The sequence below is a fragment of the Tamandua tetradactyla genome, chromosome 11 (assembly GCF_023851605.1).
Source record: "Tamandua tetradactyla isolate mTamTet1 chromosome 11, mTamTet1.pri, whole genome shotgun sequence".
In the NCBI taxonomy this organism is placed as follows: Eukaryota; Metazoa; Chordata; class Mammalia; order Pilosa; family Myrmecophagidae; genus Tamandua; species Tamandua tetradactyla.
Genome location: NC_135337.1, coordinates 28,243,437 through 28,261,798, shown reverse-complemented (window position 1 = coordinate 28,261,798; position 18,362 = coordinate 28,243,437). Strand labels below are relative to the sequence as shown.

General features: G+C 37.4%; 1 protein-coding gene across 4 annotated transcripts in view; it reads left to right on the top strand.

The window, feature by feature from the left end:
• TLCD4 (TLC domain containing 4) overlaps positions 1-18,362 on the top strand; it is a 119,331-nt gene that overhangs the window by 91,124 nt on the left and 9,845 nt on the right. For all 4 annotated transcript variants that reach the window (XM_077120182.1, XM_077120180.1, XM_077120183.1 and 1 more), the window contains exon 6: positions 3,174-3,247. In XM_077120182.1, the coding sequence (XP_076976297.1) occupies positions 3,174-3,247 (74 nt within the window). The remainder of the gene's footprint in view (positions 1-3,173; positions 3,248-18,362) is intronic.

The following is an 18,362-nucleotide window of genomic DNA, read 5'->3' as shown; positions in this document are numbered from 1 at the left end:
AAAAGTATAAAATGAATTGATAAACCAGTAAAAACATGTAATTTGTGACAAAAACTCCATAACAGTAGGTGACAGAGGGGTATAGGAAGATAGTTTGTGCATAAATTAAAGTTAAATTAGGATATCAAAGCAAACGAGATTGTTGCAGATTTAGGATGTTCAATTTAAGCCCCATACTAGCTAGCAAAATTAGGGTTTAGGTTGCCAAGTGTGGGGTACAGGGGAATTGGGTAGTTAATGCATAGTGGGTGTAAAGTTTCTGCTTGGGGAAATGGGAAAGTTTTAGCAATGTGAGGTGGTGATGGTACTGCAATATTGTGAATGTGATTAACCCCATTGAGTGGTATCCATTGGGTGGTTGAGATGAAAATTTATGTTGTATATATGTTGCCATAATTAAAAAAACAAGAAGAAAGATCAGCTAAAGAGGAAGTGACAATTAAATGCAATATGTGGCCCTGGATGGGGATCTAGCAAGGAAGGAGAAAGGCCCATAGGGGCATTTTTGGAACATATGAAAAGATTGAAACATAGACTGTAAACTTTTTATCAATGTTAAATTTCTTGAACTGGATAACTGTTCTTAGGGTGGTTACATAAGTAAATATTTTCTTCTTAAGAAATATACATGGCAATATAAAGTGATTAAGTGTTCAAGGAGTATGATTTATACAACCTATACTGAAATATTCAGAAAAGATAGATAGATAGACAGACAGATAACCAATAGAATGTTATGGCAAATGTGGAAAAAATGTTTAAATTGGTGGATCTGGGTATCTGGTGGTGGGAGGTAGTGGATTTTTCTTTGCAGGATTTATTTTTATAACTATCCGGTCAGTTTGAAAGTATTTCAAAATAAAGTAACAAAGCAGAAGGAAACATTTTATAGATATTGTTATAATTTGTCACACACATTGTTCGGTGAGTCCAATTAATTACTACAACCTGCCTCTGCTGACTAGGCCTGTTGTTATTTTGTTTTAATCATAGTATTTATGTAGTAGAAAAGTAAACAATGCAGAATATATAATTTCCAGTAACATCTTCTTATTTTTATGCCTAAGTGATAACCTGTGCCTAATTAGCTATCATTTATTATTAGCATTGTCATCACTATTATCATCATCTAGTGTGACTCTGTAGTTACCTGGTCCTCTAAGGGCTGGTCACCCCACTGTCTACACAGTGCTAGTCTTGTCTGCCATTTTTGTTCTTTGCTTATCTCTCCTCCCTTCTCCATCACACATTCCCGTTTCACTAAGCAGAGCAATTTTGAGATTATAAAAAATTTTTAGATTAACCTTTGAAAAGCTAATTCTTATAAAGCGATTCTGTGAATTTTTAATCCCTAAAATAACTTATATAGAGAAGTACTGAAAATCTTCTAAGAAGAAGTTCATTCATGTTTCTTTTTCCTTCTTCATAATGTTCTTGCTTGGAAAACAGCATTATATATATGGTAGAAATATGGTTTCTGAGGTTTCATACATGCCTAATACTTTGGGGGTAAAGACTATTTCCTTTGGTGTGAAATCATACTTTTGCTTTAATTGGAAGTGCTGGAGTGACTCCATTTACCTAAAAGCAATTTTTAAATTATATTAAATGAGAGTGTTGGAATGTATGTTTGGTTTTCTTTCTAGTCTATTAGTGATGCTATATTTTTTCCTATTATTAAATTGGCAGAATGTACTAGGTATTATGTTTCTCGATGCAGAATGTTCTCAAAGATATATATTAACTCTAGGAATTACTTCTTAACAATTATACTTTAAAGGTCAAATATGATGGACTTGATTTGGCATGAGTTGTTATATGTGGCAAATATGTGTGTGCTCATAGGATTTTATACTGGCTTATAGGATATTAAATACATCTTTGAGCATTCTATTTAACAATGGATATAAAAATGAGTTCCTATTAAGTGTTTAATTGCTATAAAATTCCTCAGCATCTGAAATCCACAATACTTTGTGCTTATTTTTTTCTCTAGCAATTTGAGAATGCATTACTAATGGTTATTTGCAAAATTCATTAGCTCGATTTTGGGCAACTCTGAAATTTTTGTTTTAGTTTAGCTACTAAAACAAGGAGGTGCAAGGATAGTTCAGTGGTAGAATTCTCGCTTGTCATGCAGGAGACCTGGGTTTAATTCCCGGACCATGCACTTCCCAAAACAACAACAAAAAATGGTGCTGCAGTAATGGGATAGTCACATGGAAAAAGAATGAAATGTGATCCCCACCGTATGGCACACACATACACAAAAGTTTAACTAAAGCAAATGCTATACAATGGGCTGCTTAAGCAATGGAAATTCATTGGCTCAAGGTTTTGAAGCTAGGAGAAGCCTACAGTTGGGGTTTCAGCAAGGCAATGCATTCTCCCTGAGAGTATAGCATTCTGGGGCTGGTTCCCTGTGATCCTGGGTCCTTGGCTTTGAGTCACATAGCAGTGCACATAGTGATGTCTTCTGCTTTCTCTTCTGGGTACTGCTGATGTTCAATTTCTTCCTGCGGCTTTCCCCTTGCAGCCTTCTCTATAAGGCCTCGGTAATAAGATTCAGTTGTCCACACCTTAACTAAAAAGAGTATCTTCAGGGGCGGGCCGTGGTGGCTCAGCGGGCAAAGTGCTTGCCTGCTATGCCGGAGGACCTCGGTTCGATTCCCGGCCCCAGCCCATGTAACAAAAACGGAGAAACAGAATACAATAAAACCAGAAAATGTTTAAAGATGTTTCCCTTTCTTCCTTCCTTCCTTCCTTCTATCCTTCCTTCCTTCTCTCTGTCTTTCCTTTAAAAAAAAAAAAAAAAAAAAAAAAAGAGTATCTTCAGAAGGCCCTTTTTACAATGGTTCTCACCCACAGGAATGGATTGGGATTAAGAATATGTGATTTTTCTGGGGTATGTAACTCAATCTGCTGCATCTATTTTCATAAGTGAGAATTGTGTACAATATGCCATCTTTTAAAAATATTGTCAAATTCTAAGTACATTTCTAATTTTCATAAAGAAGAAAATCAGTTTGGCAGCAGAAGGTTGAAAGCTTCTTGGTCTGTTTTGATATTAAGATTGTGGTTTTATGCTGAGAAGTGATTGAATGCTTTTTCAGTGTTTGCACATTTTGATAAGAATATTATCCCTGACATTGTGCTTTATGTTTATCCTCCAGAAAGGTGGAATGCTGGCCTACGTTGGGAATTTTCGCTTGCTAGTAGAGCTTTCCAGTCCTTTTGTGAATCAGCGGTAGGTTCCTGATATCATTAATTATTTTAAAGTTGTGCTACTTATTTTCTTTTGGGGGATATTTTTTTCTTCTCTTTCCCTGCACCCATTTCACTTTTAAAGGACATCATAACAGATTAATACCCATCTGGAATGAGATGGGTCACACCTTAGCTGAAGTAGCTTCCTCAAAAGGTCCTCTTTACAATGGGTTCACCCACAAGAATGGATTAGACTAAGAATATGATTTGGGGGATTATATATAATTCCAAACCACCATACTCCGCTCTCTGGACCCTAAAAAGACATGTTCTTTCCATATGCGAGATACATTTATACTGTCACAATATCCCAAAAGCCTTAAGTCATTTCAGAAGCAATGCTTAATACAAAGTCTCATCAAAATAGGTGTGATCTGATTTGGGGCACAGTTCCCCTGTCTGTGGACCTGTGAAACTCAGAGATCAAGCTGTCTGCTGCTAATATACAAAGGAAGAATACACATAGAATAAACATTTCCATTCCCATCGGGAGAAATTGGGAGGAAAACAAGGTCACAGGTCCCAGACAATTCCAAAACCCTGCAGGGTTTTCATTAGATTTCAAGGTCTGAGAGTCGTGGAGGCCCTTCTGACCTGACGGAGCAGCAGCCCCACCATTTCTAAGTGCTTGTGCAACTCCACCCACTCCCATACTCCCCCCAAACACTGGGGTATGGGATAAAGGCTCCACGTTCCAAGCATTGGGATGTTAGCCAGGGTGTCTGTACTCCTTGGGGATTAGGGGCTACCCTCTGAGAACACTGGATTAGTAGCACTCTTCCTAAACAATGGAGCAGCAGGCCTGCACTAGGGCAGACTTGCCCTTCCACATGCATGGGTGGGCCTCCTTTTTTGGCCCAAACAGATGTCTTTGGTCCAGACCTCAGCTTTTATGGTTCTTCCCTTGAAGTGAATTCTATTTTAAATTGTCCCTTTTCTATCTTTTTTAGTCCAGGCTGGCAGTGGTTTTGTTTATAAAGATCTTGCAAAAAAAACCACCAAAAAACCAACAACTTCTCAGTTTTGTATGTAATACACAGGATTCCAAACCATCAGACAGTAGGACTTGACATAGATCCTTCTTAGATAACTGCATCTCCAGTCCTGACCTGTGCTGAAATGGCTGACTGGGTCCATGTTCATTTAAACCCTCAAATGAAACACTATACTCTGGGGATTTTCTTTCCAGAAGCTCAGAATTTTTGAAACCATCAATTTCTATTTTGAGTGTGTGTGTGTGCATGCACGCACGCGTGCACCCAGTTCAGTTCTCAGCTTATCTCTTTCCTCTTGCATTTTATTATAAGCTGCAAGGAGAAACCTGGCTGCACTTATCATATTTAACTTGGAAATTCCTTAAAGCTCATCTTTGTCAAATTCTGCCTTTCACCCAACATCAGAACTCAATTTTGCCAAGTTCTCTGCCACTTCGAAACAAGGATAAACTTTCTTCCAGTTTCCAATAGCACAATCATTTTTCTTCTAAGTCCTCATCAGAAGTGCCTTTAGCAGTCATATTTCTACAAAAAGTCTCTTCAAAGCAATCTAGGCCTTTCTATCAAGCACTGCAGAATTCTTCCTGCCTCTACCTGTTACTCAATTCCAAAGCCATTTTCACATTTTTGGTATTTGCAATGGCAGCACCCCATTCTCTTGATACCAAAATCTGTTAAGGTTTCATAGGCTGCTGAAAGCAGACACCATGAAATGGGTTGGCTTAAACAATGGGAATTTATTTCTTACAGCTTGTGACCAAGAAAATGTCCAAATAAAGTTGTCATCAAGGCGATGCTTTCTTCCATAAGACCAGCTGCCCATGATCCTTGGCTTCTCTGTCATATGGCAAGGCACGTGGCAGCATCTGCTCATCTCTCCCTTCTCTTCTGGCTTTTATTGATGTCAGCTTCATGCTTCTGTAGTTTTCTTCTCTCTCTCTGTATTCATTCTATTTATAAAGGACTCCAGTAATAGAAGTAAGACCTGAGTGAATGGGTCACTCATTAACTGAAGTAGCATCATCAAAAGGTCCTACTTACAATACGTTCACACCCACAAGTATGGTTTAGATTTAAGAACCTGATTTTCTGAGGTGCACACAGCTCCAAACCACTGCAGTGATCCTAAAACTGCTATATAGAAAATGGAAATATGTGCTATGAATCATTATCACCATAACTGAGGAAAATGAGGCTTGGAAAACTTAGCGTAACTTATGCAAGTTTCCGTAGCTAGTAAGTGGTGGTACTAGCTTGTGATCTATGCAGCATGAAATGTTTTATTAGTCTGTTCTGGGGATATATAATCTACAAGATGTATTCTGTTGACTGAATCTTAGGATTCAGTATGGTTCTTCATAGAAAAGAACAACAAACAACATTCTGGTTCATCTTGAGACCAGTTCATATTCCTGAGAACATTCTCCTCCTGTCTCTAATTCTGGTCAACATTCTATAAGATGCTCATTTTAAAAACTTATCTTTTTATTTTAGATTTACAGAAAAGTTGCACTGATGGTTCAGAGGGTTCTCTTATTACCCCTCACCTAGTTTCCTATATTGCTAACAACTCACTTTACCATGGCACATTTGTCAAAACCAAGAAACCAGCATTGATACATTACTGTTAACTAGACTCTAGTGTTTATTAGATTCCATCAGTTTTTCCATTAGTGTCATTTTTCTGTTCCAGGTTCCAATCCAGGGCGCTACATGGTGTTGTGTAGTTGTGTCTCCTCGGTGTCCTCTGTTCTGTGACTGTTTCTTAGTCTTTGCTGGTTTTCATGACCTTGACAGTATTATGTAGAACTGGCCAGGAATCCTGTAGAATGCCCCCCAATCTGGGTTTGTCTGATGTTTCTCTCATGATTAGGCAGAAGTTACAGGTTTGGGGAATAACTCAGAGATGGAGAACACTTCTTATCTTATCAGAAGTTATGTAATATTCCCTTGGCATCACTGGTAATGTTCATCTTTATCACGTGGTTAAAGGTAGTTTTGCCAGATTTCTCCACTATGAAGTTTTTCCTCTTCCACGCTTTATTCTTTTGAAGCAAGTTATCAGGTTTTGCCTACCCTCAGTGGGCTGTGGGAAGGAGTAAATCTAGCTCCAGCTCTGGAGGGAGGTTTTTTGTTCGTTTTTGACATTAGATGTATTGGTATCCTTTATTCTCGTTAACATGTTTTTTTAACAGGGTCTGGTGAATTTTTTTTTCTGGAAATGCTTAGCTATCCCTTTATTTCCATATCTACTGCCATAGTCCTATAAGAGGACCTTCAGAATCTTCATGGTTTGATTACCACAAATAGCTATTCTATTGTGATATAAAATACCACTATTTTCTAACTGACCTAATTCCAGATTTACCCTCTCTTTAATCCTTTCCTCACAATGCTACCAGAGTAATATTTCTTGCATTCTATCTTCAATACCTTATTTTCTTACTAAAAATTTCATCCTGCTTAGACTCTTTTCCCTAACTTCTGAAGTTCTCTGTGATGTGCTCCTACCCTATGTCTCCAGCCTTATTTCTTACTACTTGTAGAGTCATGCATGAACCTTTATTATCCCATGCACCTGTGTGTGGTTCTCATTGTTCTTCCTTTATTCATATCCTCATCTTTGAAGAATTTGCCCATCTTTCAAGTCTTAGCTCAAACTCTGAGGAGGCTTCCATGATTATATATATTCTTTCATGATTTGGTACAGGGATAACAAAGAGAATTGGGAGTGTCAAAGCAAACTCACATGTTCCAAAAGCTTACTCTGTATGAAGCTTTACTAATAATTTCTAGGATATAGATAATCATGAGTCACAGCCATAGCAGGGGAGGTTTTGGATCATCAGCATCACTCGTAGCTCCTTTTTGCTTTGGGCATCCTCTGGAACCTGACTGTCTCTAAATGGTGTGTACAGTTTACATCATTGACTTAGAAGAAGCTCTCTTAGTTATGAAATGTCTCCACTTCATACTCATATAATTATGTAGCTTATGTGGCATTCTCTAGGGGGTCAGAACCCATAAATCTATACACTCCAAGCGTGCTTACCATAAGCCAACCTAGATCAGTTTATCTTTGTGAGATCATTCTATAGATAAAGACTTTCTTGCTACAAATACCATTACTCTGTTTATCATGAGGTCTGTCCTTAAGATGTTTACTAGGAGATTAGCCTGCATCTCACCTTTTCTTCTTGCCTAAGAGGGGTGGTCCTTCCACTGCAAAAAGGAGAAAATGAATAGCATATCTGCTGTCTACCCCGTTCTTTCACAAATATTTATACACTCTATTATTTTGTTTGCCATTGTTTCATAAACCATCATCTTATCTCTTCAAGAAGATAACCGGTTCTGGGCTTGAAGCCATTTTTTTTTTTCATTTTTTAAGTAATTCTTTTGCAATTCTCAAAGACTCTGATAATTTAAAAGTATAGATGAAGGAACATATTCTTTGAAGTCAAACATCTTGGATTCAAGTCCAAGCTTTTCCACTTATCACCGTGGTATGAGTGGAAGATTACTTAACCTTGAGCTTCAGTGTGCCTGTAAAATGGTGATAATAGTACCTAAAGGCTTTACGGAGTTGTGGTGAAAATTAAATGAGATTACGTATGTAAAGCACCTGGGAAAGTGCTTTGTAATTCAGTATAAATTCAATAAGTACAAAATCTAGTATATATTCAGTGTACTAAAACCTAGTAAACACTGGAAGCACATAGTTTACATTTGCTTTTTCTATTTTGTCATATCCCCTTTGCCCTTCAACCCATTACATTTGGTCTTCCCCTTCTGTCATTTTTATGGAATTTATTTCATTAAAGGTGTCAGCTACTTCCAATTTCAAAATCCAATGAACTCACTTTGATGCCTATTATTTTACCTCACAGCAGACCTACTATTGTTGATTACACTCTTCTTCTAAAGCTGTACTCCCTTTGCCTTCTTGACATTACAGTCTCCTGGTTTTTGTATTTCTCTGCCCATCCACTCTCAGTCTCCATAAGAAATAATTCCTTAAAAACTGGCATTTCTCAGGCCTTCCTTCTGGGCCCCCTGGTCTTCTTTGTACTTTCTCCCTGGATGAGTTCTTCTACTCTCAACATTTCAGCTATTACCGATTTGCTGAACTTGCTATAAAGGACTACTCATGAATTTGGAATTAGATAGACTTGAGTTGGAATTAACCTTTGCCACTTACTTGCTGTGACATCAGGCACATTACTTGCCATCCTGGTACCACAGTTGCTTTATCTGTTTAAAAAAAAACCTATTAATATTAGCTACCTGTTAGTATTATAGTCAAGTGTTTTCACCTCTTAGGTGACACATCAAACTTGGTGCATTTGAAGTAGAATGCGACTTTTTTTTTTCTGTATTCTCTTTTTGTATTCTCTTGTTCCCTGTGTGGACCCCGTTGCCTCTGTTGGACACCTGGGAATCTCTTTGATTGTTTCTCCCCCACCTATATCTGGGTCATCACCAGGTCCTAACATTTCACCTCCTAAATGTTTTTTGCCTTTGCCACCTCCTCTCCGTCTCCACTGTCAGTGCTGTACTTCATCATCTCTTGCCTGGGTGACAACCCCGACCTCTAACCCTGTCTTGTCCAAGAGAGTAGCCACAAGCCATATATGGTTATTCACATTTAAATTAAAATTAAATAACATTTCAAATTCATTTCCTCAGTCTCACTGAAATATTTCAAGTGCTTCATAGCCCAGTTTAGCTAGTGCTACGGAATCTGACATTACATCTATAGAACAGAAAGTACTCCTGGGGCGGGCCACAGTGGCTCAGCGGGCAAGAATGCTCGCCTGCCATGCCGAAGGACCCGGGTTCACTTCCCGGTGCCTGCCCATGTGAGAAAAAAAAACAAGAAAGTATTCCTGGACAGTGCTGCTTTAGATCAGAGGGTTGGCAAACTACAGTCTGCAGTCCAACTCCTTCCCACTGTCTGTTTCTATTAATAAGGTTTTGTTGGAACACAACCATACTTATTTGCTTACCATGACTGTTTTCACACCACAACGGCAGAATTGAATAGGTGTGACAGAGACTGTATGGCCTGCAAAGATATACTATTTTAATATTTATTACCTGATCCTTTATAGAAAACATTTGCCAGTCTCTGCTCTAGACCAACTTTCTGCCTCCAGTCTCACTACCTTTAATCTCTCTTCTATATTATTATCTCCCATAGTGATCTGCCTAAAACACAAATGTGCACTGCAGTTCTCCTGGTTGAAATCTCTCTCAATGGCTCCCACTGCTTACAAAATGAAATCTGAGCTCTTTCATGGGATACAGAAAGCTCTCCATGCAGAGCTGTCTGTCCTTCTGCCACATTCTTCCTCAAACTCCCTTCTCATATCAAGTTTTCCTTCTGCTAGCACATCCTTTTGTTTTCTATACTCACAAATCATTTCTATCACTAAACCCCATCTTTTTCCAGGCCGGGTTGTGCCCCTACCTGTGCTTCCATGATAGCCATGGAGTTTATATCATTATGCATAATGCATTTTATTATAAAGCTCTCCTTTTTTTCTCTTTCCTATTTATATCTACATTTCATTATGTCATCAAGGGCAATGTTTTGTTAAGCTTTGCGTAGTCTGTCATTTACACCTTGTCTGGCCCATGGTAACCGTGTAATTGTCTTTTAAGTGAATGGCTCCCAAAAGGTGATCACTTAAGCTTTAGCAAGTTCCAATTCTTCGAGATGATTCTGATTATGAAATTTTTGAAGAAAGAGGCAGGTCACTGATATCGGAACCTCATTTTGTTTTTGTTTGAAACTCTTTCAGAGATCATAAAATTCAAAAGCATCTATTTTTTCTTTCATCTTAGTGTGAAAGGTTGTAAGTTGACCTTTATCTAAAAGCTTGTGTGTCCTTTGTGAATAAAGCAGTGAGAAGCGGGGTTGGAATGAGAGCGGGAGAGATGGTGTAATGGGGGCCGGGAAGGAGATTATATCAAATTGAGCACAATGGCTTAAACCCTGTTAAAGTTTTCCATAGTTTAATTGTATTCTTTGTAGTTGTGGACTTTTTTTGTGTGTGCTCTACATTTGAGAGCTTTTTATAATTTAAGAAAGTACATGGAAAGTATGTGGTGGGTGTTGAATAAAAGAGGACTAAAATAACATATAGACACCTGGTCTTCAGTTAAATTTCTGCTGCTGATTTATACCTATGCACCAGATTTATTTTGTAAAAATAATCTCTTAAAAAAAAATAACCTCTTTCCACTTTACATTCCCTTAACTGCTTTAAGGACATATTTATGAACTGCTACTAAAACTAGTGCAACTTGTTGCCATCACCTTGTTTTGTACTAATACCAGCAATTTTTATCCACCATTGCTTTCGTACTAACAGCATAAATGTCAATCCAATGAAAAAGTCAAAGAACATTTTAATATTGTTTTAAAAATAATTTTGACCTTACAGACCCCTGAAAATGTCTCAGAGGTCCACGGGCCACATTTTGAGACCTACTGGCATAAACTAATTGCTGTGAGCTTTGGGAAGGGAAGAAATTATTACTGATTGATATTTCTCAAGCAAGTCAAAAATGTTCTTCAAATGTCTTAGAATTTTGTTAGAAATATACGGAGAAGGGGAGAACTTCCATTCAAGAAGAAAAGAATGAACACAGGTTTTTAAAAACTAGAATAAATATGTTGTGGACAAGAGAAATTTAGTAGACTTGTGGGATCAACCAGTAGTATGTCTTATGAGATGGTGGATAGACCTATTCTTATGGAGGGCACTGAAGTCAGGGAGAGCTGTTTGAACTTGACAGTGGATATGGATTATGGTGGAGAATGGACATTATAATGGAAAAAGATGTTCTTAAAATAGCATTGAGTAATTCTAGCTTTCAGTATTTGTAGGATAAATTGTAATAGGGTAGGGCTAGAGGCAAAAGATTAAGTTAGGTGATTAGCATCCACCTATTAGTTGCATGAATGAATAGTATAGGTTCATTAGTCCAGAAAGTAAATAAGGGCCCACATTAGGCTGTGAGAATAGAGAAAAATGACTGATTGGAGATTCTGAAGGAAGAAAAAACTAAATTTGCAATGTATAAGAAATGAGCGATGGAGAAAAAAAAAAAGTTGAAGATAACTGCTACACTGGACTCAGAGGAATAGGCCCATAAAAAGAGATGGGAAATTAGGGTGAAATAGGGACCAGCAGGGAAGGTGATGAATTTGGTGTGAAGATGTTGGATAGGAGGACAAATAGCATCTAAGTAGAAATGTAGTGAGAACTATAGAAAGGAATTTTCGAATCATCACTATAGAGGTGATATTTAAAGCCATGAGAAAAGAGAGTATTCAAAATATAAAGCCAAATGTCTAGAACTAGGACATAGGAGAAGGAAGAGTAGATACAGTGAAGGAAATAGTATGGCAACAAGAAGGGAACCAAATATTATGGGGCCAGAGGGCAACTTTTCTAAAATTAAGTTCCTGAATCTTAACTTTCTGGGTTAATATGTATTAAATAAAAGTGTTTACATAACTGAAGGAATTACATTTGCAACCACAGTGTAACTAGGGTGAGCTCACGGCCCAGTTCCTTGTTAGGATTTCCCTCCCAGTTCAGCATCCAATCCTCATTGGATTTCTTCAAGGATGTCAGCAAAGATCCAGTTTGTTACCCACAGCAGCACCTCTTAAAATTCCCTTCTCTTCTCTTACTTAAAATGTCTCATGGACACCACAGTTTCCCCAAGGCTTTCTCAAACTTTCCGCTCTCTACCCCTTATTCCTTTAAACCCCACAAAACCAGCACCGGCAGGGATTGATTATTTGCCCCTTGTCTCCATTTCTCTCATTTTTTTTCCTTTTCCTTTTCCTTTTCTTTCTCTTAATAAACATTAATCAGACCAGAAAATTCCTTGTATTTTTTAAATGAGTTTTAGTGGGTATCACCCTTCTGTATAATTAAAATGCAGAAGCTTAGTTAGAAGGGTTAGTTTCTTTTAGAAGGCCAGGGGGAAGAGAAAATGCTTAAGTGGCCAAAGACAGAATTTTTTTCTAGTAGTCTAGGGGGAAGATTGTAAGCTATATGATTTGCTATCTTTCTTTTATACCAGTCTTAGTAATAACTGTAGATGGCAGATAAAGAGAATGCCTCCCCTCTTTCCTTTCTTCCCATGTGCGTGTCTTCTTCCCTCCTCCCCCTGCTCCCTTCTCCTTCAATTGCAATGTACATCTTCAGAAATTGTTGGTCTTTGTAAACAAGAGATCTAAGTAAAAAGTGGATTCCAACAAAATAAGTGGTTCTTTTGATATGGGAGAGGAAGGTAAGGGGGTCACGTGTTAATATTTTACCTTGAATTAATAATGGGTTCTTTCCTTTGAAATAAACTAGCTGTAGCCCATGGCACTGGTCAGAATGAGAAAAATAGTAGAGGTTTAACAAGGTGGTTACATAGTAAATCCAAATAAAAAGGCCTTTAAGTCTGGGTTTATAGATAATCACTTTCAGACAACAAAGGATTTGGAAAGTATGTGAAGTACTTGGAGAAGAGAAAGTTCTCAAATATCGTATAAAACTTAAGGCATTGAAGAAACTAGAAAGGTAGAGTCAGGGAGACCAGATGAGTTATTGTCGTCATCCATGTAATAGATGTGAGAATCAAAAATTATACTGGCAGCAGTGGAGATGGAGTGAATCAGAGGAGGAGTAGAAAAAATTTTAGGAATTAAAATGGACAGGACTGGGTATCGGGTTAGATAGGAATAGTCTAGAATGACTGTAGGTTTCTAACTCAGGTGACTAAATCAGTCATCACCCCATAAATTAAGATTGGGAAGATCAGAAGAGAAACAAGTCGTTTTCTGTGTGATGGAAGTAGGGAGAGGGCAGGCCAGGCAAGGAGTAGGATATTGGCTTTCGGCATGCTGAGTTGTTAGACATATTTGAGAATTTGTGATTTGTTGGGTGAAATTGCCTAACAAGAAATTAAAAATGTCAAAGTACAACTGGAACTTAAGAGAGGACTTTAAGCCTGAAATTTGTGTCATTTCTACACAGGGTTGTTGAGCCTCTAAAATGAAAATAATCCCTGGTAAGTGCCAGTATTTAAAGGACAGGTAGAAGTAGGGACTGTAAACAAGTAGTTAGGAAATCTGGAGGAAACAGTATCATGGAAATCAAGGTAGTAGAGAGTCGGGGAAATATGATGATTGGCAGTGTCAAATGCTATAGAGAGGTCAGCTGAAATGATGGCTACGATGAATCCACTCTCTTGATTGTGGACAACTCATGGTGACCTTTCCAAAACAATTTCTGCTGTATTAGAGGAGTGCAGTCGTATTGTACCAGGTTGTAGGAAGATGGAAATGTCTGTAAGTAAACTGTTGATTCCTCTTTCAAGAAGTTTGACAAGTAGAGGTGGTGAAACTTTTGGATTAGGGAGAATTGAGCATGTTGGTAAGAGAGAACTAGTTATTCTATATTTCCCTTGATGGAGCAAGAGAAAGAGGATAATTGATGGAATAAAGTGTCAGAAGGTGGGATGGAAAGCAGGGCACTGGAAAGAAGCAGTCAGTTTTAAGAGGGCAAAAGATAACTCCTTTTCTGAGTAGAAATATGAAGGTACCTGAAAATAAGTTTTGAGGCCTTGGGGCCAGAATTTGAGGGAGTTTGTGGTTGATGGACACTAATATCTTAATAGAGGAAGGCAGTTCTTCTGAGAAGGGAAAGAGAATGGGGAAGGGAATAGTTAGAGAGATTTGGAACCAATTCTGGGGGGAATGTAGAAGTAAGTAAAAGGAATGTCAAGTAAATTTGGGCATTCAGTTGAGGTTAAAATCTCTTAAAATTATATTTGTACAATTTCTCCTAGTTATCTGAAATTGGTATGTAATAATTGCTATTTGTTAAGGTCTTAGCATGAGGGAGCTCTTACCATATTCCCTAATAACTTCATCGTGCAAGGTGGGTGCTATCATTATTCACATTTTTTGGATAAAAAAACTGAGAAATGGAAGTACAAAAACAAAGAGAGGTCAGATTACACAGCTACCAAAAGTGAGAACCGAGCCTTGAACACTGGCAGTCTAACCAGAGTAGAGGGTTTACTCTTTGCCCCTATACCACCTGAGGAAAACTGGGCTGATAAAGATAGGTGATAGGTTATGTGAATAGATGAAGTGGCAAAAGAATGAGGGTGCTGGTGTATATTCTGAAGTTAACTTTGCGTTCAGGTAGGTAGGAAGTGAAAGTATGGAGGCTGATAGTGGAGGCTGAGAGTTTGGAGGTTGAAGAGGTTTAGCTGTATTGGGGTAAAGTAAAATATGGAAGGCTAAGTGCTGTGATTAGAGAAGAATGGGTCATTTGAAGTAAAGCATTTCTGAGTAATGCCAAGAACACCATGTGAGTGGCTGATGTAGAAAAGGGGAAATCTTTAGACTAAAGAAAGATGAAGGAGAGGAGATCTTGTTTGGCCCAAAGATTGTTGATTTCACTGTTTCAGTGATGTTCTTTCCTTTTTTGGGATATTATATTAATTTGTGTTGCCTAAGTAGTCTTCTTTTAATTCCCTTGAATAATTTAGCCCTTCTTTTTTCACCCTGTATTTCACTCCTTGAGGGTACAATATCTACATAAATTTGTTGTTTGTAAATTGTAATAATCTTACTCTACAATTAGTACTATTTTTATTTTTGGTCTCAATAAAATTTTGATCTTCTTCTTTTTAACTGTTGATTTTTAGTTTATTAAGTTGAACAGTTCCCAACTTATCAAGACTAATTCACAGTCAAATTGAACATGAAGATACATGGATATATTAGTCTTGCTACATTTACAATTTAATCTCTAAAACCAGTGAGATTAAGTAATATCCTTTTTCTGAGGAAAAAGTAGCATGGAGAAAATGTCCACTGAATTAAAAGCTTTTTATTTTAGAATATTTTTAGATTTACAGAAAAGTGTCCTTACTTTAGTGTAGTACATCTTACATTTAATGAATCAATATTGACATGCTATTATTAACTAAAGTGCATACTTTCTTCAGATTTCCTTTGTTTTTACCGAATTGTTCTTTTTCTGTTCCAAATCCCATCCAGTATACCACATGAAATTTAATAGTCATGTCTCCTTATGTGCCTCTTGACTGTGACGGTTTCTCAGCCTTTCCTTGTTTTTTTAATGACCTTGCCAATCTTGAGAAGTACTGGCGAGATATTTTCTACAGTGCCCCTCAATTTGAGTTTGTCTGATATTTTTTCTCATGATTAGTCTGAGGTTATGAAGTTTGGGGAGAAAGACCACAGAGGTAAAGCACGCTTCTCATCACATCATATCGGGACTGCATGTCATCAGCATGACTTTTCACTGTGGATGTTGACCTTGATCCCCTGGCTCAGGCAGTGATTGTAAGGTTCCTCCACTATAAGTTCCTCTTTCCCCTTCCATCCTCTACCCTTTGGAAGAAAGTCACTATGGGCAGCCCACATTTGAGGAGTGGGCCTCCTTAGGGATGCAATATACACATAAATTCTGGACACCTTTTTTTGTTTTTTAGACGCATGGTCTGGGAATTGAACCCGGGTCTCCCACATGAAAGGCGAGCATTCTACCACTGAACCACCTGTGCACCCTATACACATAAATTTTTAGAGTTCTTCTATATGGGAAATTTGTCTATTCTCTCACATTTATTATGTATTTAATCATTTCTTTATATCAGTATGGACTCATGGATGCTTATTTTATACTTCAGGTTATAATCCAATACTGTATTATGTATTATGTATTATATTGCTCATCATGTTCCAGCTTTGGCCTTTGGAAGCTTTTTCTTTTGGCTCCTGTGTCCTTTAGACATAGCCCCATCACTTTGTTTGAGTTTTTTTTTTTTTTTAATTAGAGAAGTTGTAGGTTTAAAGAAAAACATGCAGAAAATACAGAGTTCCCATATGCCCCCGTTCCCACTGTTACTAACACCATGTATAAGTGTAGTACCTTTATTACAATTGATGAAAGAATATTATTATAATTGTACTATTGGCTGTAGTCCATGGTGCACATTAGGGTTCTTTGTTTGTGTTGTAAAGCCCTATTTTTAAAAAAATTTTTATTATAGTACCATACATATAACCTAAAATTTCCCCTTTTAACCACATTCAAATATATAATTCAGTGCTATTAATTACATTTACATTGTTGTGCTACCATCACCACTATCCATTACCAAAACATTTCCATTGTCCCAAATAAAAATTATGTACAATTTAAGCATTAATTCCCCATTCCCTACCCCCATCCTGGCCATTGGTAAACTATATTCTAGGTTCTGATTCTATAAATTTGCCCACTCCTATTTCTCATCAGTGAGATCATGCAGTATTTGTTCTTTTGAATCTGTCTTCTTTCACTCATGAAATTACGTCTCATATCATTTTTCATTGTATACCTTGATGTCTTCAAGGTTCATCCATGTTGTCACATGTATTAGAACTTCATTCCTTTTTATGGTTGAATAATATTCCATTGTGTGTATATACCACATATGTTTATTCATCGGTTGATGGGCACTTGGGCTGTTTCTATCTTTTGGCAATTGGAAATAATGTCACTATGAACATTGGTTTGCATATATCTGTTCAAGTCTCTGATTCCAGTTCGTTGGGTATATATACCTAGAAGTGGGATTGTCGCATTGTATGGTAATTCTATCCTTAACTTTCTGAGGAACTGCCAACAGTCTTCCATAGAGGCTGTACCATTTTATATTCCTATCAATGGTGAATGAATGTTCCTATTTTTCCACATCTTCTCCAACACTTGTTGTTTTCCATTTTTTTAATAGCAGCTGTTCTAGTGCATGTGAAATGGCATTTCATTGTGGTTTTGATTTGCATTTCCCTAACAGTTAATGATGTTGAGCATCTTTTCAGGTGCTTTTTGGGGTCACTTGTATCTCTTTCTTGGAAAAATATCTATTCTTTTGTCCATTTTTAAATTGGATTGTGTTTTTGTTGTTGAATTTGTAGGATTTCTTTATGTCTTGGATACTAAAGCTTATTGGCTATGGTTTCCAATTATTTTCTCCTATTGTGTAGGTTGTCTTTTTACTTTCATGATGAAGTCCTTTGAGGCACAAAAGTTTTTGATTTTGATGAGGTCCCACTTATCTGCTTTTTGTTTTGTTGCTTATGCTTTGGCTGTAAAGTCTAAGAAACCATTATCTACCACAAAGTCCTGAATATGTTTCCCTATGTTTTCTTCTAGGAGTTTCATAGTTCCAGTTCTTGATCCATTTTGAGATGATGTTTGTATATGGTGTGAAGTAGGGGTCCATGTTCATTCTTTTGCATATAGACATCCAGTTTTTCTTTTCTAGCAAGATTTGTTGAAAAACTATTCTTTCCCAATGAAGTGGACTCAGTACCTGTGCTGGTTTGAAAGGATGTATATACCCTAGAAAAGTCATATTTTAATCGTAATCCCATTTTCTAAAGGCAACCATTTCTTCTAATCCCTATTCAGAACTGTATGTTTGAAATTCTAATTATATTATCTCCCTGGAGACTCAATCAAGAGTGGTTGTTAAACTGAATTAGGTGGAGATGTGTCTCCACCCATTCCAGGTGGGTCTTGATTAGTTTACTGGAATCCTATTAAAGAGGAAATATTTTGGAGAAAGTAGGAGATTCTGAGAAAGCAGAGAATGACATAACCACGAGAAGCAGAGCCATGATGAGCCAGCAACCTTTGGAAATAGAACCCTGTGTAGAAATGACATAAATTTCAGGCTTAAAGTCCTCTCTTAAGCTCCAATTGTACTTCCACATTTTTAATTCCTTGCTAGGCAATTTCACCCAAAAAATCACAAATTCTTAAATATGCCTAAAAACTCAGCTCCCGAAAACCAATATCCTACATTTAGATATGAAAATGTCCAAATTAAGGCACCAATAAGAGGTTACCTTCACTCAAGAAAGGCTGATACTGTCCAGAACATCTCTGTCAGCTTGGAAGGCATGTGGCTGGCATCTGCTGGGTTCTCTGGCTTCTGGATACTTCTCTCAGCTAGGAAGGCACATGGTGATGTCTGCTAGTTTCCTTTCTC